This window comes from Ictalurus furcatus, chromosome 9 (genome assembly GCF_023375685.1).
Source record: "Ictalurus furcatus strain D&B chromosome 9, Billie_1.0, whole genome shotgun sequence".
In the NCBI taxonomy this organism is placed as follows: Eukaryota; Metazoa; Chordata; class Actinopteri; order Siluriformes; family Ictaluridae; genus Ictalurus; species Ictalurus furcatus.
The window spans coordinates 13,178,411-13,200,291 of record NC_071263.1 but is presented as its reverse complement, the minus strand read 5'-3'; the positions used below and the strand labels follow the sequence as shown (position 1 = coordinate 13,200,291).

At 38.5% G+C, this 21,881-nt stretch overlaps 1 protein-coding gene across 5 annotated transcripts in view; it reads left to right on the top strand.

Annotated features, from left to right (window-relative positions):
• Nucleotides 1-9,325: 9,325 nt before the first annotated feature.
• The window catches only part of dnmt3ab (DNA (cytosine-5-)-methyltransferase 3 alpha b), a 64,616-nt gene continuing 52,060 nt past the window's right edge, over nt 9,326-21,881 (top strand). For 2 of the 5 annotated variants that reach the window (XM_053633369.1, XM_053633368.1), the window contains exons 1-2: nt 11,658-12,847; nt 15,345-15,452. In XM_053633369.1, the coding sequence (XP_053489344.1) occupies nt 12,773-12,847; nt 15,345-15,452 (183 nt within the window). In that variant the 5' untranslated portion in view covers nt 11,658-12,772. Of the gene's footprint in view, nt 11,275-11,657; nt 12,848-15,344; nt 15,453-21,881 lie in introns of those variants that run through there. The other 3 variants (XM_053633367.1, XM_053633366.1, XM_053633365.1) reach the window with 3 other exon arrangements.

The following is a 21,881-nucleotide window of genomic DNA, read 5'->3' as shown; positions in this document are numbered from 1 at the left end:
ATAAATATTTTGTTGATCTCCTCTCAGATTTGAAAGTTTTACAGTACAGAGCTTTAGTTATGAACAAGAAACTGATACTGTACTTGAATTAAAAAGAATTCAGGTTCAATAATTGCATTCATCAAAATATAATGTATATTACTGTGTGTTCTGTTTATTATATTGGTTTCGGGGGAATTTGAACGGCAACGAATTGTTTCTTATCACAGAAAAAGTTGAACTATGACTCCGTTCCTTTCTGAGTACGATAGAAACATGACTGTTACGGTTAGATCAATTCTTCAAAGTTCGTGTCTTGAAGTATGGTTATTTAAACTGTGGAAAAGTAATATTATTTAAGAGATAATAGATGGGCAATAGGCAATGATCCATTTCTATTGATTTATATTGTGTTTCTATACAAAAAAGTGTATACTTCTGCATTACATCTATTGAATGCCTTTCATGAAGAATAAGATCTTATTATTGTTAAACACTGTGTAAAATGAAATGTTTCTTTGGTAACAGTAGGTGTGCGTCATGAGAAGTTCTTGATTTATTTTTGACACTTGATGGCAGTTGATAATAATGCTTAATGTATGAATTACAGAAAATAATACTGACATTATAGATGGACACTCGACGTCATGGTAATTCATGTCAAATGTATGGGCTTCAGAATCAGAACTCAATAACTCATTTGCTTTGTAATTCTTACTGTACTTTGTAAAGTACCAATCGAACCGATTTTTGCTTTGAAAGGTGGATAGGGAACGATCATGTTGTATCATTTGCCACAAATATGAATGCAATCTTATGATGTAGGTGTGCCTAGATGTACTGTATAAAGTGCTCTATAAATTTTTTTTTTCTTTTTAAAGTATTCTGCACATGTACAAGTCAATGCTTAGATAGGAGTTTTAGTATGTGACTTTGTAGGAATGCGATTATTTATCTGTGCTCATTGGAAAACTTCTTGTTCTGCCTTTAAATTTGTGCCAAACTGTTTGCCAAACTTTAGTGTGCCCTTATGTCTTTGTTCTGTGTGTTTGTGTTGAATCACAGCCTATGATTTTATGAATTTGTTGAAATAGTTCACTGAGAGGGTTCGCAATCATGAAAGCTTAAACACTACATATTCAAGTTTGCAAAATTAACCCTGGGACTGAATATTTCTTTCTAACACTGTACTACATGCCACAAATTCTAAACGTGGATCTATAGTGTCATATTGTCTGGACATGACATAATACATTTAAATACTTCTTTCATTTTTAATATCCTGTTGTAATTATATGATTTGTTTGAAAAGCCAGAACTTGCTCGTGCAAAATTACTTTTATATGTCAGGGCTTTGCCGCTGTATTCCTCGTTTATTGCAATGTTTGCCTTTCAAAATCATGATTTATGTCTATCAGATATATGTCTCTTTTTTTTGTAAATTATTAAAGGTGAAATATATAAACCTGTGTGTGGAGGAAATATGTTTTTATATCTTGGTGAGGACTTTTTTTTTTTTTTAAACTAAGCTTTTATTTAAAAACTAAAAGAACCAAAATGTTATTTTGGTTACTGAGGTTAAGGTTAGAGAAAGATACAGGTGCATGTAATTAATTAGCTGCCTTCATAAGTATGTCAGAGGAAGGGGTGCGTGTGTGCATGCGTGCGTGTTTAAACCCTCACTGGACTGCTGCCATAGCTGAAATAGTTTCTGGTGGTGACTCTGGCTAGATATGAAAGGAAGAACGCATGCTTACATCACTAGACTAGTCGCTTTAGTCGAAGAGAGCTGCTGTTATTCTGGATCTAGCACAGGTAAGGGAGAGAGAAATTGTTGTTGCTGAGTGGTGCCTTCTTCACGTCTGAACCTGTTCCAGCCAGTCTTCCCCACCGTGCCACATACTGCTGCTGCACAGGTGCTTCCGGTCCACTGAACCACATCAGCTCTCAAACCATCACCCACTCTTTCTTTTCAATCTGTCCTTCTAACACAGTTGGAACATAAACTCTAATCCAAAAGGTCAAATCTAGCTCGCTTTTGAACTTAAACGATACACTCTCAGGGCTATTGTAATTTGTAATTTTTAGAGATGCACCGATAGCAATTATTCAGAGTGATACCGGCCGATACCGATAACCGATACAGATAGTTCTGCCTTTAACACCTTCTTTTAAATGAATAATAATTAATTCCACAATTCTGAAAGAAATGGAAATAAAAGCTTTATTCTCTCCATTTCAACAAGTTGTTTCACAGTAACTGGTCTCAGAAACAGAAAACACATTACTCTAATTAACACATGAACTAAATTCTGAAGATTAAAGTAAGATTTCTTAACTTATTGAATGTTATTCATTCATATTAACATGAATTTAGAATATAGAACTGAATTCTAAAAAACCTCCTGTTAGTCTCACATTCACTCACCACAAACAAAAGCATTTCTACTTCATCAATGAACATCACACTGGTAATATATAATATCAACTTTTTTATATATTAACATTAACTGGATATGAAATATACTACTCTACAAATATATATTTTCTGTGCAATATATACTTTTTTGTCAATTCATCTTCATTTAAATCTTTCAATGGTGTACTGGTGCTTTAGTTCAGTGCGGCAAAAAAAATTAGACTCGACGCCAAAACTCCCGCTTCACTGCTGCAGCGTCCGGTGTAAATTTTAGCAGTGCAGAGCTTACAGAGATTAGAAACTGCAGTTTTGTCATCATTCCACACAAGAGACATCATCTTTACACACAGCACAAAATCGACTGTTTTCCCGCCCTCTTTTGATTGACAGGATATAATCGGCCCTGATTATGGGATGTTTTAAACTAGTGTGAAAAATAGCCTTTATCGGCCGATACATCGGTGCATCTTTAGTAATTTTGTTACATAAAACGTCAGATGTAGAGGGGGCTCAAACTGATATCATCCAACATTCTGTAGAGGTTAATATTTCATGATAACCAGAGACATGAAGTTATTTATTTAATAGTAAAAATTAGGGTGTGAGGAGGGAAAGCAACTAGCAAGCAAGTGTAATAAAGTATCACACAGTTCAGCCCAAAGCCACTCACCTTATGTATTACGTATACATTATTGGTGGTTGAGTTTATTTTTCCTCAAACACACATGCTGGAGGCATGTATACTATGAGTCAAGTGAAAACCTTAAAATTGCGGAATTGAATCAAATTAAATAAAAAAAATTTCTAGAGGAATCTGGACACTTGTTAACACATGCATTGAATGAGATTATGTAGAAAACCGATACGATTTTGTGACACCTACAGTATCTACAATGAACAATACAAAAATTTATTAAAAAGGCTTTCATTTTACTCATCCTTGTAAGAAAAAAATAAAACACACAATGCTAAGTAGAATTAATGATGAAGAGTTAGAAGTTGACGCATGCTGTAAACAAGCTCCCGCGTGGTACAACATAAATCAGTTCACCTTATCATTAGGAGATCGCAACGCAAATCCCCATAGTACCACAGCTATTTGTGGATTGGTGCCAAGGGAGCAATATTGGCCATGCTCACTGCTCTCTGTCTCCCCTGATGAATCACATTGACACTAACCAACAGTGAGCTCATGTATGCAGAAGAGGGCAGTTAGCACTTTCCTCCGACTGTGTTACGTTACCCAGCAGCGAGAGCATGGTACCTCCCTGGTTGGTAGCTGTAGTATGACCCGGAACAGCTGTTTGGTGGGTTGGAATTGGCAGATAACCAAATTGGGGAGTAAAAAAACCTAAACAAATCTATATTAAAAATAATATGATATATTTGTCAGTTGAGGCTACTGGCAGGTTCCCTCAGGGTCTGGAGACATGGCCTAAAACAGACTTTACCTTGTGGAATGGGTTAAGGAAATTCATGTCTTGGCTTATCTAACAGCACCCTTGAACAAGCACTGCTGAAAGGCTGAATTTTGACGTTGATCTTAGCTATGTGTGACACCCTTGAAAATATCTTAGTAGCTAATATAACCGAAGGAATTTCAGAAAGCCATTTTCAACCTAAACCTAGACCACCTGAGCAAGGCTCACACCTATAAAGGTTAGAAAAATCGCAAGCACTGTACAGGGCAAGGGTTGCAGACTGGCAAGGTAGTGTATGTGTACAGTATATAACCAACATCATAAGAATGACTGCTCACCAAAGCTGGACTCACCCTGGAGATCCCCCATCAAGCTGTAGTGGAGGTGTACTGAATGAAATCTCAGTGACAACAACAGATGGTGGTTTTGCATCAGTGAAGTCTGGCTTTGTACTGAGGCGTTTTGCACAACACATCTACCCAGCTAAACACCTACCCCTCTCTTTAAGCCTCAGCTGAACTGGGGAAATTGCATCAGCTAGCAGTCAGAGTGAACTACTGCAGCTGGACCACTGTAATCCTGCACACCACCATCTTCTTGCACCCTGGCTGAACAATAAACCAGGGTTTTTCTTCGTGTAAACCATGTATGCCAGGCTTCTGCTTACCTTAAGGACTATGTTATAGATTTGTGGCGAGAATAGATTAGACACCCTGGGAGTGCAGTGTGGCTGTGTGTAAGACATTCAAAAGAAGCTCCCTCTCTTGCATATGCCACACAGATATATGGAAACATATGAACTCAAGCTACCATTAGGCAGAAAGTTCTATTATGGAGTGATAGTGAAGGGGGCTTAGGGTGTAGTATTTTAAACGTGTCTCTTCTTGTTTGAAGCTGTTCTAGAAGAGCTGTCAATAAAGCTTCAAAAGAGTTTGGCTAGTAAACTATGTGGCTGTCTGTTACTGAAATGTTAATGCTTCACAATCTGTATGTTTAACACTGTAAGCATTTTGGTTTGGGTAGCATTAACTTGAAAGCATCAAATATTTGTAATCTACAAGCAAACCACGCTAGCAAGCATGCCATTTAGCTAGCTAGTGTCATACATATCTAATGCTACAGCATACCCTATGTCATTATGACAGAGAATATTTAGTTAAGACGTAGACTAGCTAGGTGATTCAGCTGTACAGAGTAAATCTAGCTAGACATTGCATTACCAATGTACTGAGATAAAGTATTTTTTTTTTTTGTATTACTTTGCTAGTAGCCCAGTCCTGCCATTTCATCATATTTTTATGTCTCGTAGTTGTGGAATTCACATTCCAGGAAAAAGTAGAAGACTTTAGGCTGATCTCCTATAGTCAGTGCCTCTGAAAATAAAACCATTGTACTTTTTTTTAATTACCACCTTGTTAGCAGTGGTAGTTTTCAATGTTAAAAGATTTTGTTTCAGTTTACAATGCACCTCATATTACATTTACATTTATTCATTTAGCAGACGCTTTTAGCCAAAGCAAGTTACAAATGAGGAAATACAAGCAAAGTATTAGGGCAATATTAGGGCAATGAGACATGTTGGCTGCTGGTTTAAAGTGAAATGAATACATTTTAAGGCTACTTTAGCTGTGTCAACCCAAACTGCTACTCTGCCTGCTGTAGTAGTGAGTGTGCCTAGCATTTCTAGGCGATGAAGCAGTTCACACAGAAAACACTGGGCACATGAAGTATACAGTATGTGAGTTACCTAGCATAGATCTTTAACCATGAAAAGAAACCAAGTTTGCATGGAAGACTGAAAAGTCAGCCAAAGGTTAGGACAAATAGATTCCACTTTGCAAATTGTGAAAACTTTAAGGTTGAAGATGGAGAAAAAAGGAGACCTCATGAACATATTGCTAAAGGCAACGGAGAACAAATTACTGATTGCATTTCAGTGCATATTTCTTGAAGTAATAAAGTTATTCCAGATTGCACTGACAATTAACTATTTTAACAGCACTAACTATTTTAACATCATCTGATGAAAGATTTTTTTTTTCAGTATTGAGACAAGGTTAACAGATCCCTAAAGGCCACAGTGACATATGACCTGCTATTGTCATATGACAGTCATATTGATGTCAGTTAAATATGTAAAATCACAGAACTTTGGTCACAGGTTTGCACAATTAAGACCACATTGGGTTCTGTTTAGGTAAAATGAAACAAGTTTATGACCACACTGTTACTGTTTTGACAAACTGTTAAGCTTGGGATGTCCCCTGAAGAGCAGCACAAGGTAAGATTTGCCTTTAAATTTCAATGATGAATTCCATTACAATTTAATTTAAAATGTTGCTCTTGGTTGTCCTCATCTTCTTCAGTAACCACTTTGTTCTGGTCAGGGTTGCAGTGGATCCCAGGACCATTGGATGTGAGGCAAGAATACACCCTGGATGGAACACCTGTCCATTACAGGGCACCATACACACACATTTACACCTAGATCATTTATCATAGTCGGTCTACCCATCAGTATGTTTGGGAGATGGGCGGAAACTGGAGAAACCACACAGACAGTAACCCTAACTCAGGATCAAACCAGAGACCCTGGAAATGTGAGGCATCAGTCCTACCTGCTGCACGCTTGGTGCTGGATGTGACATTGTTTTTAAGGTCTTTGTGTCAACATCTTGGTTTGGTGTGATGCTTAAGCTATGCTAGTGAAACCTGACATGACAATTCAGTTGTCTTTAGAAAGCTTACACTTTCTTGCAGTATATTTGCATCAGAAATAACGTGTTCTGACCTTGACACACCTTGTTTTTTGTAAACTGATGCCACTGGAATAGATTAGACAAGTGAACAGTCTACCTACATAGGAAAAAAAACAGATTAGTTGTATCAGACATTCAATTAATTCGATATAAACAGCAACCTGCACCCTTGGTGCTGAGAAGAATATGTACCGCGTCTTGCTAAGGTTTAGAGGACTTATATAAGCATCAAAAGTAATGTGTTCCGACCATGAGACACCTTGTTTTTTGTAAACTGATGCCACTGGAATAGCTTAGACATGATAAATAAGTGAACTATCATGTGAATAGTGTACCTACATAGGGGAAATAAACATTATAGTTCCACCAGACCTTAATTAGATATGAATGACAAGCTGCACGCTTGGTGCTGAGGAGAATATTTACTGTGTCTCGCTGAAGTTTAGAGGACTTACAGTGCCCTCCACTAATACTGGCACCCTTGGTAAATATGAGCAAAGAAGGCTGTGAAAATTTCTCTTTATTGTTTAACCTTTTGAATTTTTGTTAAAAATACTTTGTGTTACTACCCTTTGCCACGATAACAGCTCTGAGTCTTCTCCTATAATGCCTGAGGTTGTTGAAGAATACATGGCAAGGGATCTGAGACCATTCCTCCATACAGAATCTCTCCAGATCCTTCTAATTCCAAGGTCCACGCTGGTGGACTCTCCTCTTCAGTTCACCCCACAGGTTTTCTATGGGTTTCAAGTCAGGGGACTGGGATGGCCATGGCAGGACCTTGACTTTGTGGTCAGTAAACCATTTTTGTGTTGATTTTGATGTATGTTTTGGATCATTGTCCTGCTGGAAGATCCAACCACGGCCCATTTTAAGCTTTCTGGCAGAGGCAGTCAGGTTTTCACTTAATATCTGTTGACATTTGATAGAGTCCATGATGCCATGTATCCTAGTAAAATGTCCAGGTCCGCTGGACAGCCCCAAAACATTAAAGAGCCACCACCATATTTAACCGTGACCATGAGGTACTTTTCCATATGGCTACCTCTCTGTGTGTGCCAAAACCACCACCAAAAAGCTCCATTTTCTTTTCATCTGACCATAGAACTCGATCTCATTTGAAGTTCCAGTAGTTTCTGGCACACTGAAGATGCTTGAATTTGTTTTTGAATGACAGTAGAGGCTTTGTTTCTTGAAACCCTTCCAAACAACTTGTGGTGATGTAGGTGACTTCGGATTGTAGTTTTGGAGACTTTCTGACCCCAAGACACAAAAAACTTCAGCAATTCTCCGGCTGTGATCCTTGGAGATTTTTTAGCCACTTGAACCATCCTCTTCACAGTGCGTTGAGACAATATAGACAAACGTCCAATTCCAGGTTGATTCATAACGTTTCCAGTTGACTGGAACTTCTTAATTATTGCCCTGATGGTGGAAATGGGCATTTTCAATGCTTGTGCTATATTCCTTGATCTTACCGATTGTTATGAATGACTAAGGGAATTTGGCCTATGTGTTACCTTAAAATTTTAGCCCTGTGAAATAGGAAGTCATAGTTGAACAATTTCCTGTTCCTAGTACACCCAGGTGTTCCAAAGAAATTTTAAATATCAATGGGAATATACTTCAAATATATTTTTCTCATATGAATTCATAAGGGTGCCAATAATTATGGCACACATATATTTAACAAAAATATTTTTGGGGGGATAGACCTGTGTTGTGTTTGCAATTGTTTGATATCCATGAGAGCAGAGTATTTCAAAAGTTTAAACAATAAAGACAATTTTTCACAGCCTTCTTTGCTCATATTTACCAAGGGTGATGATATTTGTGGACAGCACTGTACAGTATATTAGTATCAAAAGTACAACTGGCAAAAATTATGGAATCAGCACACTTACAGGACACTCACAGTTTTTTTTAATTCGCAGCAAATAAACAAATCACAGATATGACATAAAACATTTTTTGTTTAATAGCTGAACATTCTGACTTCATAAAACATACCTCAAATAAATTAAATTCAATTGTTTTAATTAATGGCAGATTTTTTTTCAGATCAATTAGAGGAAAAAATTATGGAATCATTTAATGTTGAAGAACAAATTATGAAATCATCAACAAAAAAAATCACAATTAGTACTTTGCTGCTCCTCCTCCGGCTTTTATGATGGCCTGAATTCTTTGAGGCACGAACTTCACTAATGAAAAACAATATTCATCAAGCTGGTTCCAACTTTCTTGAATAGTGGTTGACAGATCAGCTTTGCAGGATGGAGTCTTGTCATGGACCAGTTTTTTAATTTCCACCACAAACTTTCAATCAGATTGAGATCCAGAATGTTTGCTAGTCATGTCATTGAGTTGATCTGCCTTTCCTGAAGAAAAGCTTTAACACTCTTTGCTCTGTGGCACGATGCATTATCATCCTGAAAAATTGACTTCATCATCACCAAACCTATTTTTTATCGATGGAATGAGAAAAGTGTCCAAAATTTCTGTGCATTGACTGGTCATGTCTCCCCTGCTTCTTTACCTGACATGCAACCCCCATATCATAAATGAGTGAGGAAATTTGATTGTTTTCTTCAGGCAGTCATCTTTATACGTTTCATTAGAATGGCACCAGACAAAAGTTCCAGCATCGTCTCCTTGGCCAATGCAGATTCATGATTCATCACTGAATATCACTTTCATCCAATCATCCACACTCCATGATTGCTTCTCTTTAGACCACTGTAACCTTTTTCCTTCTGTTTAGGTGTTAGTGCTGGTTTTCATTTCATTCAGCTGATTTCTTTCGGTTCTGTCACAAACATTGATTCTTATTTCCACCCATTTGTCTTTCTTTTTTTTTTGTTTTTGTTGTTGTGCATTTTCTTTTTCAAGGCATATTGTCTTGATTTTTTCTATCCTGACACTTTGCCATCTTCCTTGTATGTTTCCCTTTTACAACCTTCCCATTTTGTTTAAGTTTGCACCAATTTTTTGACACAGCTGACTGGGAACAACCAACATCTTTTGCCACATTCTGTGTTGGATTTCCTTCTTGAAGGAGTTTTATAATCCTTTCCATTGTTTCAGTTCGCAACTCTCTTGTTGGGGCCATGTTTCCTTTCAAAAAGTCCCAAGGTTAAGGTCTGTAAGCACTCTCTTTTAACTGCAGACTAATTTGCATTTTTAGACTTGTGCTGGTATTTGTTTTACAAATGCAAATTACAATGAGATTCCATAATTTTTTCCTCTTGATCTGGAAAAAAACAATACACCATTAATTAAAACGATTTAATTTATTTTGTTTGAGGTATGTTTCACAAAGCCAGAATGTTCAGCTATTAAACAAAAATACTTTTGGGTCATATCTGTGATTTGTTTATTTGCTACCAAGTAAAAAAGCTACCAAGTAAAAAAAGGTGAACATCCTCCGAGTATGGTGATTCCATCATTTTTGCCAGGGGTTGTAGTGTGTTCTGACCTTGACACACCTTGCTTTTTGTAAACTGATGCCACTGGAATAGCTTAGGCATGATAAATAAGTGAACTATTGTGTCATGTGGAAAGTCTACCTACATAGGGGGAGAAAATTCTAGTTGTATTAAACATTCAATTATTTAGATATGAATGATACGTTGAACTCTTTGTGTTGAGAAGAATATTTACTGTGTCTTGCTAAGGTTTAGAGGACAGGTTTAGTGATGGGAAGTTCAGCAAAATGAACGAATCTTTTTTCGAGTCATTTCATTCATTTCAGCAGAATATAATTAAAATGTTACATGTTAAATTCACCAACACATCTAGTACTTAATAAACTATAAAATAAACTAGTGCAACCAAGGTCTAATTATGAGAAACAGAAATGATTAATTAATAGCTTAGTTGGGTCTTCAGGCTATGCAGTCTGTTAGTTCACCTCACCTCCCGATCCGAGTCTTTCTTTCTTTCATCAAGTCACATTTGTCACGTCTGTTCCTCGGAAACAGAAATGATTAGTTCAGGTCTCGAGTCTTCGTGTTCGAGTCGTTCATTCATCACGTGACCGCCCCATAGGCTGAATGCACTGGGGCTGTGACGTGATGAACGAACGACTCGGACTCGAAGATCCAAGAGGTGAACTAATCACTTCTGTTTCCTCTACAAAACCTAAAGGTATGTTGCCGCGCATGCGCGGTCAACACAAAATGAAAGAATCACTCTCTGAGACAACTCGTTGTTCCCGAGTCATATTAAAGATCCGTTCAAAATGAACGAAGCATTCATGAACGACACATCACTAACTTATATTAGCATCAAAAATAATGTGTTCAGACCGTGAGACACCTTATTTTTTGTAAACTGATGCCACTGGAATTGTTTAGACATGATAAATAATGTGAATAGTGTACCTAAATAGGAAAAAACAACAACATTCTAGTTGCACCAGACATTAAATGAGTTAGATGTAAACGGCAAGTGAACTAGTGACTGAGTTAAACACGAGTAGAAAGTGTTGGCAGACGTAAGGATAAGCAGACTCGCAATAGGACCACGCGTCGCGCCAGAAGCAAGCCGGCCCTCTGCAGTGTGCGCGAGGCCGCGGGAGAAGTGCTGGCCGGCCGGGGAGGCGGAGGACGGGGAGAGGAGCGCAAGGAGGATTCGGGAGTCCGCGGCAACAAAACAGAAAAAGGGCTCAGGCCTGGGACTTGGCAAAAGACGGGTAATTAACGTGGTGCTGCGTTTTCATAACACCCTGCCCCTTCGTCAAAAACCGCCTTCGTGCAGTTCGCTATTCAGGAGGAAACTGTAGCCGTGTAAAGCGAGCGCGATGTCGGAGAGAGACAGCAAGGCGCTTTTCCCTCTGCTTCTGCAGATGTGAGATTCAGACATTGCGCTTGAACTTGAACTGATTTTTTTTAATAGGTTGCAGATAAATGTGAGCACGTTAGTGAGAAACGTTTCGGGCCTTTAACATTTTTTTAAACACTGAGTTTCAATTAGAAATCCGAATTCCTTGGGGGATAAAAGTGGCTTTTAGTGCTTTTCTCGAATGTCCAAGGCAGGTGACCTGCGCGCGCGCACACGCACACATGCACACACGCGTGCGCGCTTCCGCTACCTAAAACACGACACATCGATACAAGGCTGCTAATTTTCATAGATTTGTGACCTGGATAAACCATTACAGAACCCCACATCCGCCCTCCCCCCAAAACGATCTGTTATTGTTTCAAGAATATGCTATCATTTCCAGACCTGATTTATTGACCTCAAAATCTAAACGCTTGTGTATTTTTAATTCATTGGCTCGCGCACTGTCATTGTGTTAGGCTAGAAAAATCACACTGAACAAAGCAGAGAACAAACATTTCAACAGCTCCACAACTTCTGTGAGTAAAATGGCGTTAGGGCAGTACCACAACCTATATGCAATGCATATGTCTTTCCTGGAGAGGGTATATCATAGGCAGAACTGAGCTGGGCAGAGAAAAGCCCATCCAGCACACACACACATAAATGTGCCTTTTGTGTAGTGATATATGATTCAAATATCACCTGTATGCATGCACTGTGGAGAATCAATATTTTATAACCTTGTTATAAAAGCATATCTCTGGGAATCTGCTGTCATATTTCAGGACAGAATATAAGAAGTATGGGTTGGGATGTCTAGATGTAGATAGTGGGAAGAGTACTTGAGGGTGACTTGTTGCCTGTTTGATTTATTGTATCTTGTCAGGCTTTGGACATTATACTGTGTCAGGAAGATGGGAAGATGTGGTCTAGATGGATTTATCACATACTTTGTAACCGAAACATATTTCCACGATTGGATAAGGACACCGGAATAAGATTGGGCAAATGAGATTAGGGCAGTAGGACATGCTATATTTGGAACTATTCGGATAAGCTATATTTTAACTAAGATTGCTTACACTGTAGGAATTCTGGAGTCAGTGGGATTTGGTTTTGCCTCACAAATGAGTCCTTTGGCTTACAGGGGAAGTATTTCTGTCAGAGTGTGTTCCAAAGAAAGCATTTTAATAAAGTGTCTATGTGAAGAAAGTGACATATGGTGTTTTATTTTGCAGGAAACCAAACAAGGGAGGATCACTGAAACATATATATATATATATCTTTTTTTGCTTTGTTTTTGTTTTGATCTTTTTTTTTTTTAAATCACTGTTGTACTGTATTGGAAAGTGATTCGTTTGGTGATGCCATCCAACACAGTCACCACCACCACCGCTGCTTTCAAAAGCTCTGACTTCAACAGTGGGGGAAATCGCATGGTAAGAGTGTGCTCTTTGCAGTAGTCAGGCACTGGGTGTAAATAATTTCTGTAATGACTACATGAGGTGAAATTTTGAGTGAGACAGAGTCAACCAGTGCAGTTTCATTTCATTTCATTTCATTTCATTTCATTTCATCACACCACTGATGTTGGTCTTGAATGTAATATGCATACATACTATTTAATACTATGTATTAAAGTCATACATGAAGTATGATTTAGTAAATATGCACTCTATTTAGTAAATATGCACGCTACTTAAATAAGATGTCTGTGAAATGTAATAATGTTGCATCAGGTATTGGTTCTAATACTGCGAGAACAAAAAAAATCAAAAGGCACCATAGACACTATTGACAAGCAGTGCATAGAAGCTCACTCATGATATTTTAAGGCATTATCAGTGATAGAAAATGGCCAGATGGTAATCAGATTTACTGTAAATATAATTAAGGCATGTTAATTTCACCCTTGTCATGTTTTCACCTGGACCAGATGTTTTCAGAACCAAACACAAGATGTTCTCTGGCAGTAGTTTTAAAGACGGCCTGACATCATTCTCTTTTTATCGTATTTGAACACGAGCAAAACTCCCTTCCTTTTGAACTGTGAGCTGGAATAATGATTGTGTACTGCCACAGGGGCTGTTTGTATCACAACGTATCGTATTTAAACACTCACGCATTGTTATCCTCCTCGGCCCGGGAGATTTGTGCGCCTGTGTCATGCAAGTGTTTGGTGACGTGGGTGTTGGCTTGTGGATAGGAGGATGCCGTATGGCTGATTTATAGACGAATTCATTCTCTTCCTCTCCACCCGCGGAGCCATGCGAGGCTCACTGTAGTCCTGTTGCCTGGCAACAAGGCTCGCCTTAAATATCTGGCCATTTGCCAGAAATAGAGCGAAGCTATAGACGAGGTTGGCGAGTTCACAACAGGCAGCGGCAAGTTTCCAAAACCTCACTTTGTATTTTTAAAATTGAAATTATTTCTTGGCTTAGCGCCGTTATGGGAGACATTCATATATTTCACCTAATTTTTGTGAGCACTTGCGCATTAGTAGTAATAGTGTAGTAATAATTTATTGTTGTGTAATAGTCATTGGGCACTATTGCATTATGTACATATTTTTGAAAGAATTATATACTCATATATTGAATATACATAACGGAAATAAAACTAGGCATAAGCAGGGATTGGCGGTCCGCTACTGCAGACCTTTGGTCATGTTGGACAGATTCAGTATCCCTATTAACATGATTTAGACCATTGCTATTCAGTCAAATCTAGTGTCGTGACAACCTTCGGACCGTCTTTTCTTGCCTGTACACCCTAGGGTGCTTGGCTGGCAGGGAGACTGGGTGTTGGAGGGGGGGAGAGACAGTTGTTCCAGACAAAGAGGAATGGGAAGGAGGGAAGAGAAAGAGCTGCCAAATGTCTTTGTAACTGTGTCAAGTGGGAGCCGAGAGTGGTAGGTCAGCTTCAGGGCTATAGAATCCTCACTTCATAGTGCCTAAAAGGGATGTGTCACTCAAGTGCCGGCTTTTCTCATTATCTAAACATCCTTGTCTGGACAAAAAGAAGAATGAAAAGAGAAACCCATTCACCCCTTTTCATGTAGGGGTGTGTCTCTGGCTTTGGCGTGCACAGTTTATGGTAAGCGTGTCAGAGACAGCAATGTATATGATGGAGATGATGATGTTATGCCATCCTGTCTTCCCAGGATGCCTTTAGAGAACGCAAACTGGCTAAACTGGCCGCATGCTCTTAGAGCACTATTGTAGATTTATATCCATTAGCGCTATGATAAGATATGATGTCGATATAGTGATATAATAAGATCATGATACACTTCATGATGCACTTAAGTATTGAAGTTATCATCAGGTGTCAGTGTTTAAAAAAAACAAAATTGTAAAAAAGTAACTGATTGGACATTACAAACTATTTCTTATGATATATTTCATGTATCATGAGGATTTCTTTAAGTATAGTGATATGATTTATTTTTTCTTTCTTATCGCCCACCCCTAATATCAATCACATTTCCAACTTATTCACATAATGAACACTTATTCATTAGTACTGTTTAATACTTTAATACTAAACAGCTCTTCATCTCAAGTGTTGAAAACCATTGACATGTTCTGGGTAGCAGGTGTGTGTGCAGAGTTGTGGTAGGGATTCACATCAGTCTATTTAATAGTTTATTACTTTCACGTCAAAATGTGCTGAACATAAATTTCGGTAATATAAATGTGATGTTTATTTGTACTGTATCCTAGAGAAATTGAGCCAAATGAAAAAAATGTCTGAGAAACCATCTTTAGTATTCCACTTTACTAAAAAGTTCAGTTGTGTGATTTTATGCAAAATGAACAGATAATCAGTGTGAAAAAGTAGCAGATTACAAGACTGAAACAGATGGGAAACAGTGGGGAGTGGAGGTGTGGTGTGATGCATTTGTGACATGGAGGCTCTTTGTCATTTGGGCAGACTGACAGTGTGAGTCGGGAGAAGGAGCTGGCTGCGGCGGACAGGCCAACGTTCAGCACTCCGGCCCGCAAAGTCGGACGGCCCAGCCGCAAACGCAGACACCTCCTCGTGAGTATTCTGCAGTCGGTGTACAGTTTAGCTCTAACATGCAGGATTTACTTTCAGGAAGAAAGCAGAAAAACAGGATATACAGGAAGGCTTGTCGGAACACAAAATATAGCAGTGCAAATCATAAACAGTCATGTTTTTGTTGTTGTTTTTTTCCCCTCAACATAAGCATTTTCTTACACTTGTTGATGATGACTCAGTTAGTATTCAGTAAAAAAAAAAAAAGTTCCCGAAATGAAAATGTTTCAAACATTAAGATATTCGAATGTACGCTTGTATTGAAATATGTAACTATTTTTCCAAAACAGCTTGAAACGTATCATGCAAGTTAAGATGAAATAAGACATAAATAATTAAGACGTATAAGCAGCAGTAGTTGCTCTGTCTCGCTGTAATTGCATAATTAATTAATATCTCCAGTGATTGAGGTATTGGATTTAATCTGGGCAGTGTGTGTCTGTGTTTACCTGACTGGTTAGTGGCCTGCACGGCTGAAGGCTAACTGGGGCTACAGCTCATGTTACCCTGCATGTGCGTTTAGCCTGTCTTCAGTTCTGACCCGTGACAGAGATCATGTCTGGGTCACGGGGTCACCGAGGTTGTTGCATAACACTCATTCTTTCACACAGGCTGAGAGCTGACTCATTTATCTTCTCTTTTCACTCTCACAATTTCTCTTTGCTTTGACTTGTTGTTGTTTTTTTGTTTTTTTACTCATTTCACTTCTCATATTTCCTTTTGTTTCTCAGTGTCAGTCTTTTTGACTGTCATTTACTCCAAAGAGAACCCACTCTGAGAAAGTCAGCTAGTGTTTTTCACATGCACCCCCTGCTAATCATCGTCTGCCACGGAGCCCGTTTTCCTGCGTTTGAGAATAATCCTAGCTCTTGCATAATTAATCTGGACAGGGCATGTCAGAGCACATGGCGCTGAGCCACCCCACATCCGCTCCTCCCGCCCCCTAGGGCTTTCTGATTTTATTACCCCAATATACCAACCCTTCAACAGGTAATTGTGGTAATAGTAGGGGAATTTCAGTGCATGCATTGGTGGACTGTGATATTTTCATGCTGCTTTTGACTGTCTCTGTGAATTATCTCTGAAACATAACCCTATGAGAAGATGTCCCTCAGGGAAGTAATGAGAAAGGTGTTCTCCCTCTCATAAGATGTGCTCCACTTTTCATCCTGACCCAGTAATGGTATTGTTTCTTCACACTGTGTGTGTGTGTCTGTGTGTGTGGTTTTTTTTTTTTCACCCGCTATTTTTACACTGTATTCTAGCGGCTGTTGAGACAACCCCTTTCCTGCCCCTTCCTTTTCTGAAAAATGTCTGACTACACACGTGCAAATTTCATAGGTCGTGTAGGAAAGATGCTTTGTATAAAGTGCGCCATATTTTCTCTTCAGTCAACATCTGTTCAATGCCCATGCTGCTCTGCATTTGATTTGCGTGTACTTAATGCCATGTTTACTGGTTGCAATTTGCCAGCTGTTTTATTATTTGTTAGAGCTGAGTAATGGTTGCTTTATTCTGCTTTATTAGGCCGAGACTGAGGGTTGAGGAAAGTAAAACACGCGGAGCCCACTAGCTCCTTTCTGACAAACAGCCAACATTCCTCTCATACCTCTGGCTCTTTGTAACGTTGAGTGAAAAAACTGAAACAAACGGAAAGAATGCGCCATAACGCATATAGAGTTTGCTGGAAGTAGAAATGCCCCGCTTTAGTGAGTTTTACATGTAATACATTGAACAAGATTGTTAAAAATACAGTACATTCTTTATTTTATAGAGTACTGTGCAAAAGTATTACGTGTAAAGAAATTTTGCAAAGAGAAGATGCTTTTGAGGCGCCTTAACACTAAAAAGGGAAAACCTTTTATGCGGCTTGGCTGTTTACCCGACAGTGTCTTTTTGGGGCCTCAAAATGCAAACTTGTGAAAACGATGACATCAAGCGCAGGCGTATTATGTGTTCAGGCTATAGGCATGCGCAAGAGTACTTCAAAACAACGCGCGAGACATTCAAAACTACAATGGCGGACTACAGGGCTGTGCTTGTGCCGCTCAAGATTTTGAGTTTATTGACATCTCTCCAGGAAAGTGGAGATTTACTGCATCACTCTGACGACCAGTGGAGACACATTTGTTACACACGCCATATTATTAACCCGCATCTACGCCGACGACGTGTGTTCAAAATCTTATAATTATCTTTGTAATAGTCTGTTTTGGAGTAAATCTGTATCCTTTTATTGCTAATAAAATATAGAAAGCAGACAATGATTGTGAGTGTCTCACAATTTTGTTCCAATTTGGTACAGTGACGATCAGTTATTAGTACTTAAAGATGCATTATTTTGATTTTTTTCAGTATTTACAAACGAACGAGCTTTGTTAACAGACTTCAGACTTGCAGCACAAGAAAAGCTGAAGGATGGGGTCGAAGACAGAAAAATCCATTTCCACAATGAAAAAAAACTTAATGCAGGTTTCATGTACGTTAAATTATATTACATTAGGGACATCCCAGCATTTATTAACCAAGAAAAATAAGCCAAATCTATGCTTGACAAGCGTGAGTTTTCACAATTCCTTATGACTATGAATCATTTTCCAAGTCTAACTATGGAGATTATAAATAACTGGAGACAGAACTGTTTTTTGTACTCCACATAGATCATAAACCGTTGAAATGGTTTGAGAAATATAAATGTTATTGTGCTTTTTATCCAGAAAAACCACAGCTCCGCTGTTTACTTGTATTTGTTTATAGGGCGGTCTTGCCCGGATCAATATGGCGGTCACGGTGACGTGAACGCTTATGTGCGCAGGCGTGTAGTGTTTCTTTATAAAGTGACATCGCCAAGTACTGGCCTGGCACGCATAATACAGCTTTTTTAGTTGTTTTCGTGGATCCGTGTGAACGGGGACCGTCCTCTGTACGCAAAACGCAAAGGAAAAACTTTTCCGTTTACAGTACATCGTTGTCGTGTAAATGCACCCTAAAACTAATGAAATGAGAAGTTTGTAAGTTTTATTAAGTACACTGCTGTGCAGTTGTGTAAGGAAATTAGCTTCTAATTATCATGTAAAACCTGCCACAGTTATTCTGCAGACTTACTTTAAATTAAAAAAAAATTTTTTTTTAGCCATGATGATCTTATCTAAAAAAAATTAAATTGTCTATTACTTCATGTGTTACTTTCCTTAAAACCATACAGATGTTTTGGGGGGGAAAAAGCTGCACTTTTTCACTGCAACATAGATCCAAGACATTTCAAATAAATTCATGTTCCCAGATGAAAAGTTGAGACCTGATGATGTTCTCACACTCCAGACAGCAGTGAGAAACAACCAGGTCCAGCAGTGACTCTAGAGGTTCTTTAGCATGAGACATAAAATGGCTGTGTTCTGTCTGCCTTCTTTGATTTCCTCTTCACGAGGACGGCTTTGACACTCAGAGCCAGTGAGGCGAAGCAGCAGCGGGTACGGAGAGCACCACTGTCAGGCTGGCAGAGCCGTTCTCCTGTGGCCCTAAATCTGTCCTCCTTGATTTCAGCAGTTTCTGATTTCATATCAATCTTTTACCACTCGCAAAGTGCTCCTAAAGCAGGTGGTTGGATTAGTGGGCCGATACAGTATGTCTTTGTGTGAGGATATTAATAAGCAGCCATACAGGATATGTTGTCATAAAGCCCTGGGGCTTTGTGCTGGCGTCTTGGGTGACTTGCCACTATTTTCATACGCTGGGAACCATGTCCAGTAAGCGATACGTGCTTAATAAGAACCATCCTTGTGTGGAATGATGTGGTTCTCGTGCTCTGGGCTCTCAAACAAAGGTTAAACTTATTGAAAGTATTGAAAGGAAAATGTTTCGAAATGACACTGTAAAGAAAGCATTATGCAAAATAAAAGTCATTTCTTTAAGTATATAAAGTGGGTTTCTGAGACTCTTCTGAAGACAGTATGATCAACTGAGCACAGTATTAGCCTTCAGCCATAACCACTCTGTACCCTCCCCCAACGCAAAGCATCTGCTCTGGTGGGGTTTTGAGGAAAAAAGACCACTGCTGAAAGAGTTTATGCCTAGCTGCAAACGCTCCCCCATTATACCTTCAGATTTCTTTCATACTGTATTTATTCTCCTGCATGCAGGCCAGGACCATTTCTAACACTGCTCCTTCATGTTTTAGAACAGTTAATGGTAAATGGAAAAGCAAACCATTTTGTGACTTGTTCATTTCCATACGTTAGGCTCATTTCAGAATTTTCATCCTAGTATAAACTGACACATCTGATGCCTTTTAGGCTCCATTGTGCCGCTTATAGCCACTGACAGACTAAACATGAGAATGCTTAATCGTACTTGTAATCCTTAAGTGAAATATGTATTTATTTAAGCCAAGCCTTGATTTAAAGGATACATTTATATCATATGTCATAGTACATCAACATCCCTGCCTGTTGTTTGCCTATTGTCAACCCTCAAGTGTGCCTTCTATGGTTAAACAGACACAGTATGAAAGTGAGGTCTGGTTACCAAAAATGTACAGAGAGGATGTTACAAGAAGGATTGTGAAATGGTAAAGATAGAAGGTTAACAACAGTAGATGTGCATTAACTGCCGTATCTAAAAGATGTAGTTCAATTTTCAGCAAGCTTGAGCTGCCTGTGGTTTATGTCATGTGGGTTTGCTTTTCCAGGTAGATCTGCTATGGCTATTGAAAACTTTTATTATGTGCACAAAAACCATATTTTTATTTATATTTAGTAAATGTGGCACTTTCTTCTAAGACATTGTCAGTAAAGCTATATAACATGGAGCTGGGCAATGTGATGATATAACATCAAAACAGATGAGTTTACATGTTACAAGTCTAAACTTGTAACGTGACACACCACTCCGAAAACATAACCGCTTTGAATCATCTTATTTACAGCCAGAAACAAATCGTTAATGGTTAAGCATGAAAAGTTATTTGTTGTCGCCATTCAGTCAGGGTTAGTTGCTTATCTGTTTTGTATGAATTTTACGTAACTGGAACTTTACACGTTTTAGATGAATACTCCTGAATTAGAATAATACATTACATACAGTGGATATAAAAAGCCTGCACACTGTTAATATGTGATGTATTTTATCATGTAAAAAATTAAATCAGATCTTTTTCCACCTTTAATGTGGTATACCATCAAAATTGAAGTGAAAAACGAATTGAAACATTTTTGGGGGGGTGGGGGGGGGGTGGAATACAGTAACCTGGTTGTGGACACCCCTTAACTAATACTTTCTTAAGGTTCCTTCTGGTTGTAAAGAGTCTACAAACCTAGCACTTCTTGAATTGGCAATTTTATTCCGCTCTTCCTTGCGAAAATGCTACAGATTTATCAGATTTCGAAGGGATTTCTTGTGCATAGCCCATTCCACCGGTTTGTGCCAAAATACATTCTCTAACTTGACTAGAGCCCTAGTCCCTGCTGAGGAAAAGCAGCCATATAGCATGATGCTGCCCCCACCATGCTTCACCATGGGCATGGTGTTCTTTGGGTGATAAGCTGTGTTTTTTTGCACTAAACATACAGTACTGTGCAAAAGTTTTAGGCATATGCAAAGAAATGCTATAGAGCAAAGATGCCTTCAAAAATAATGAAATTAATTGTTTCTACATAAAAAATACCGTAAAGAGCAGTAAATAGTAGTAAACGAAAGAAAGTGTGACAAAAATAATTAAAATAGTAGTCTCCGGTACAATGTGTGCAGTTTTATAAGGAAATGAGCTATAAGTTTTATTGAGCATCTTACAGAATCAGACACAGTTCTTCTCGAGACTTTGACTGTCGCACATGCTTGTTATTTTTGCAGCAAAACCCTGCAGCCTTCATTGTGTCTTGTCTGAAAAGTGTCTCTTACGTAATATGCTGCTTTCTTTACTGACATACATTTATCTGTAACATTTAATTTTGTTCTGGAAAACTAATGTTTGGGAATCTAAAATGACTCGATAATGTAGAAGTCATAAAATAAAAAAAATCTGTAACAAAAATAGGGTGACTAAAACTTTTGCACAGTACTGTATGTTTTAGAATTGTCCAAAATGGTCTACCTTGGTCCTCATCAGACCATGACACATTTTGCCACATGCTTTGGTTATTATGATAATTAACCAAGTGAGTGATGCTGAAGTGAAGGCCACCTTGATTATCAGTTGTATATAAAGAAATGTAAGATTAGCTGGCTAGCTTACTTAGCCAGATGCTGTTGGGGTTAGCTCATGTTATTTCGAACATGTTTCTAGATATATAGTTAGATATCTAGCAAAGATAGATACATTATACATTATCCTGAGCATTATAGGCTGTAGCCGCACTTAGAGATTTTACTCGACAGGCTATTGCTACCGAACAGAGCTACTACAGAGCTTTCATA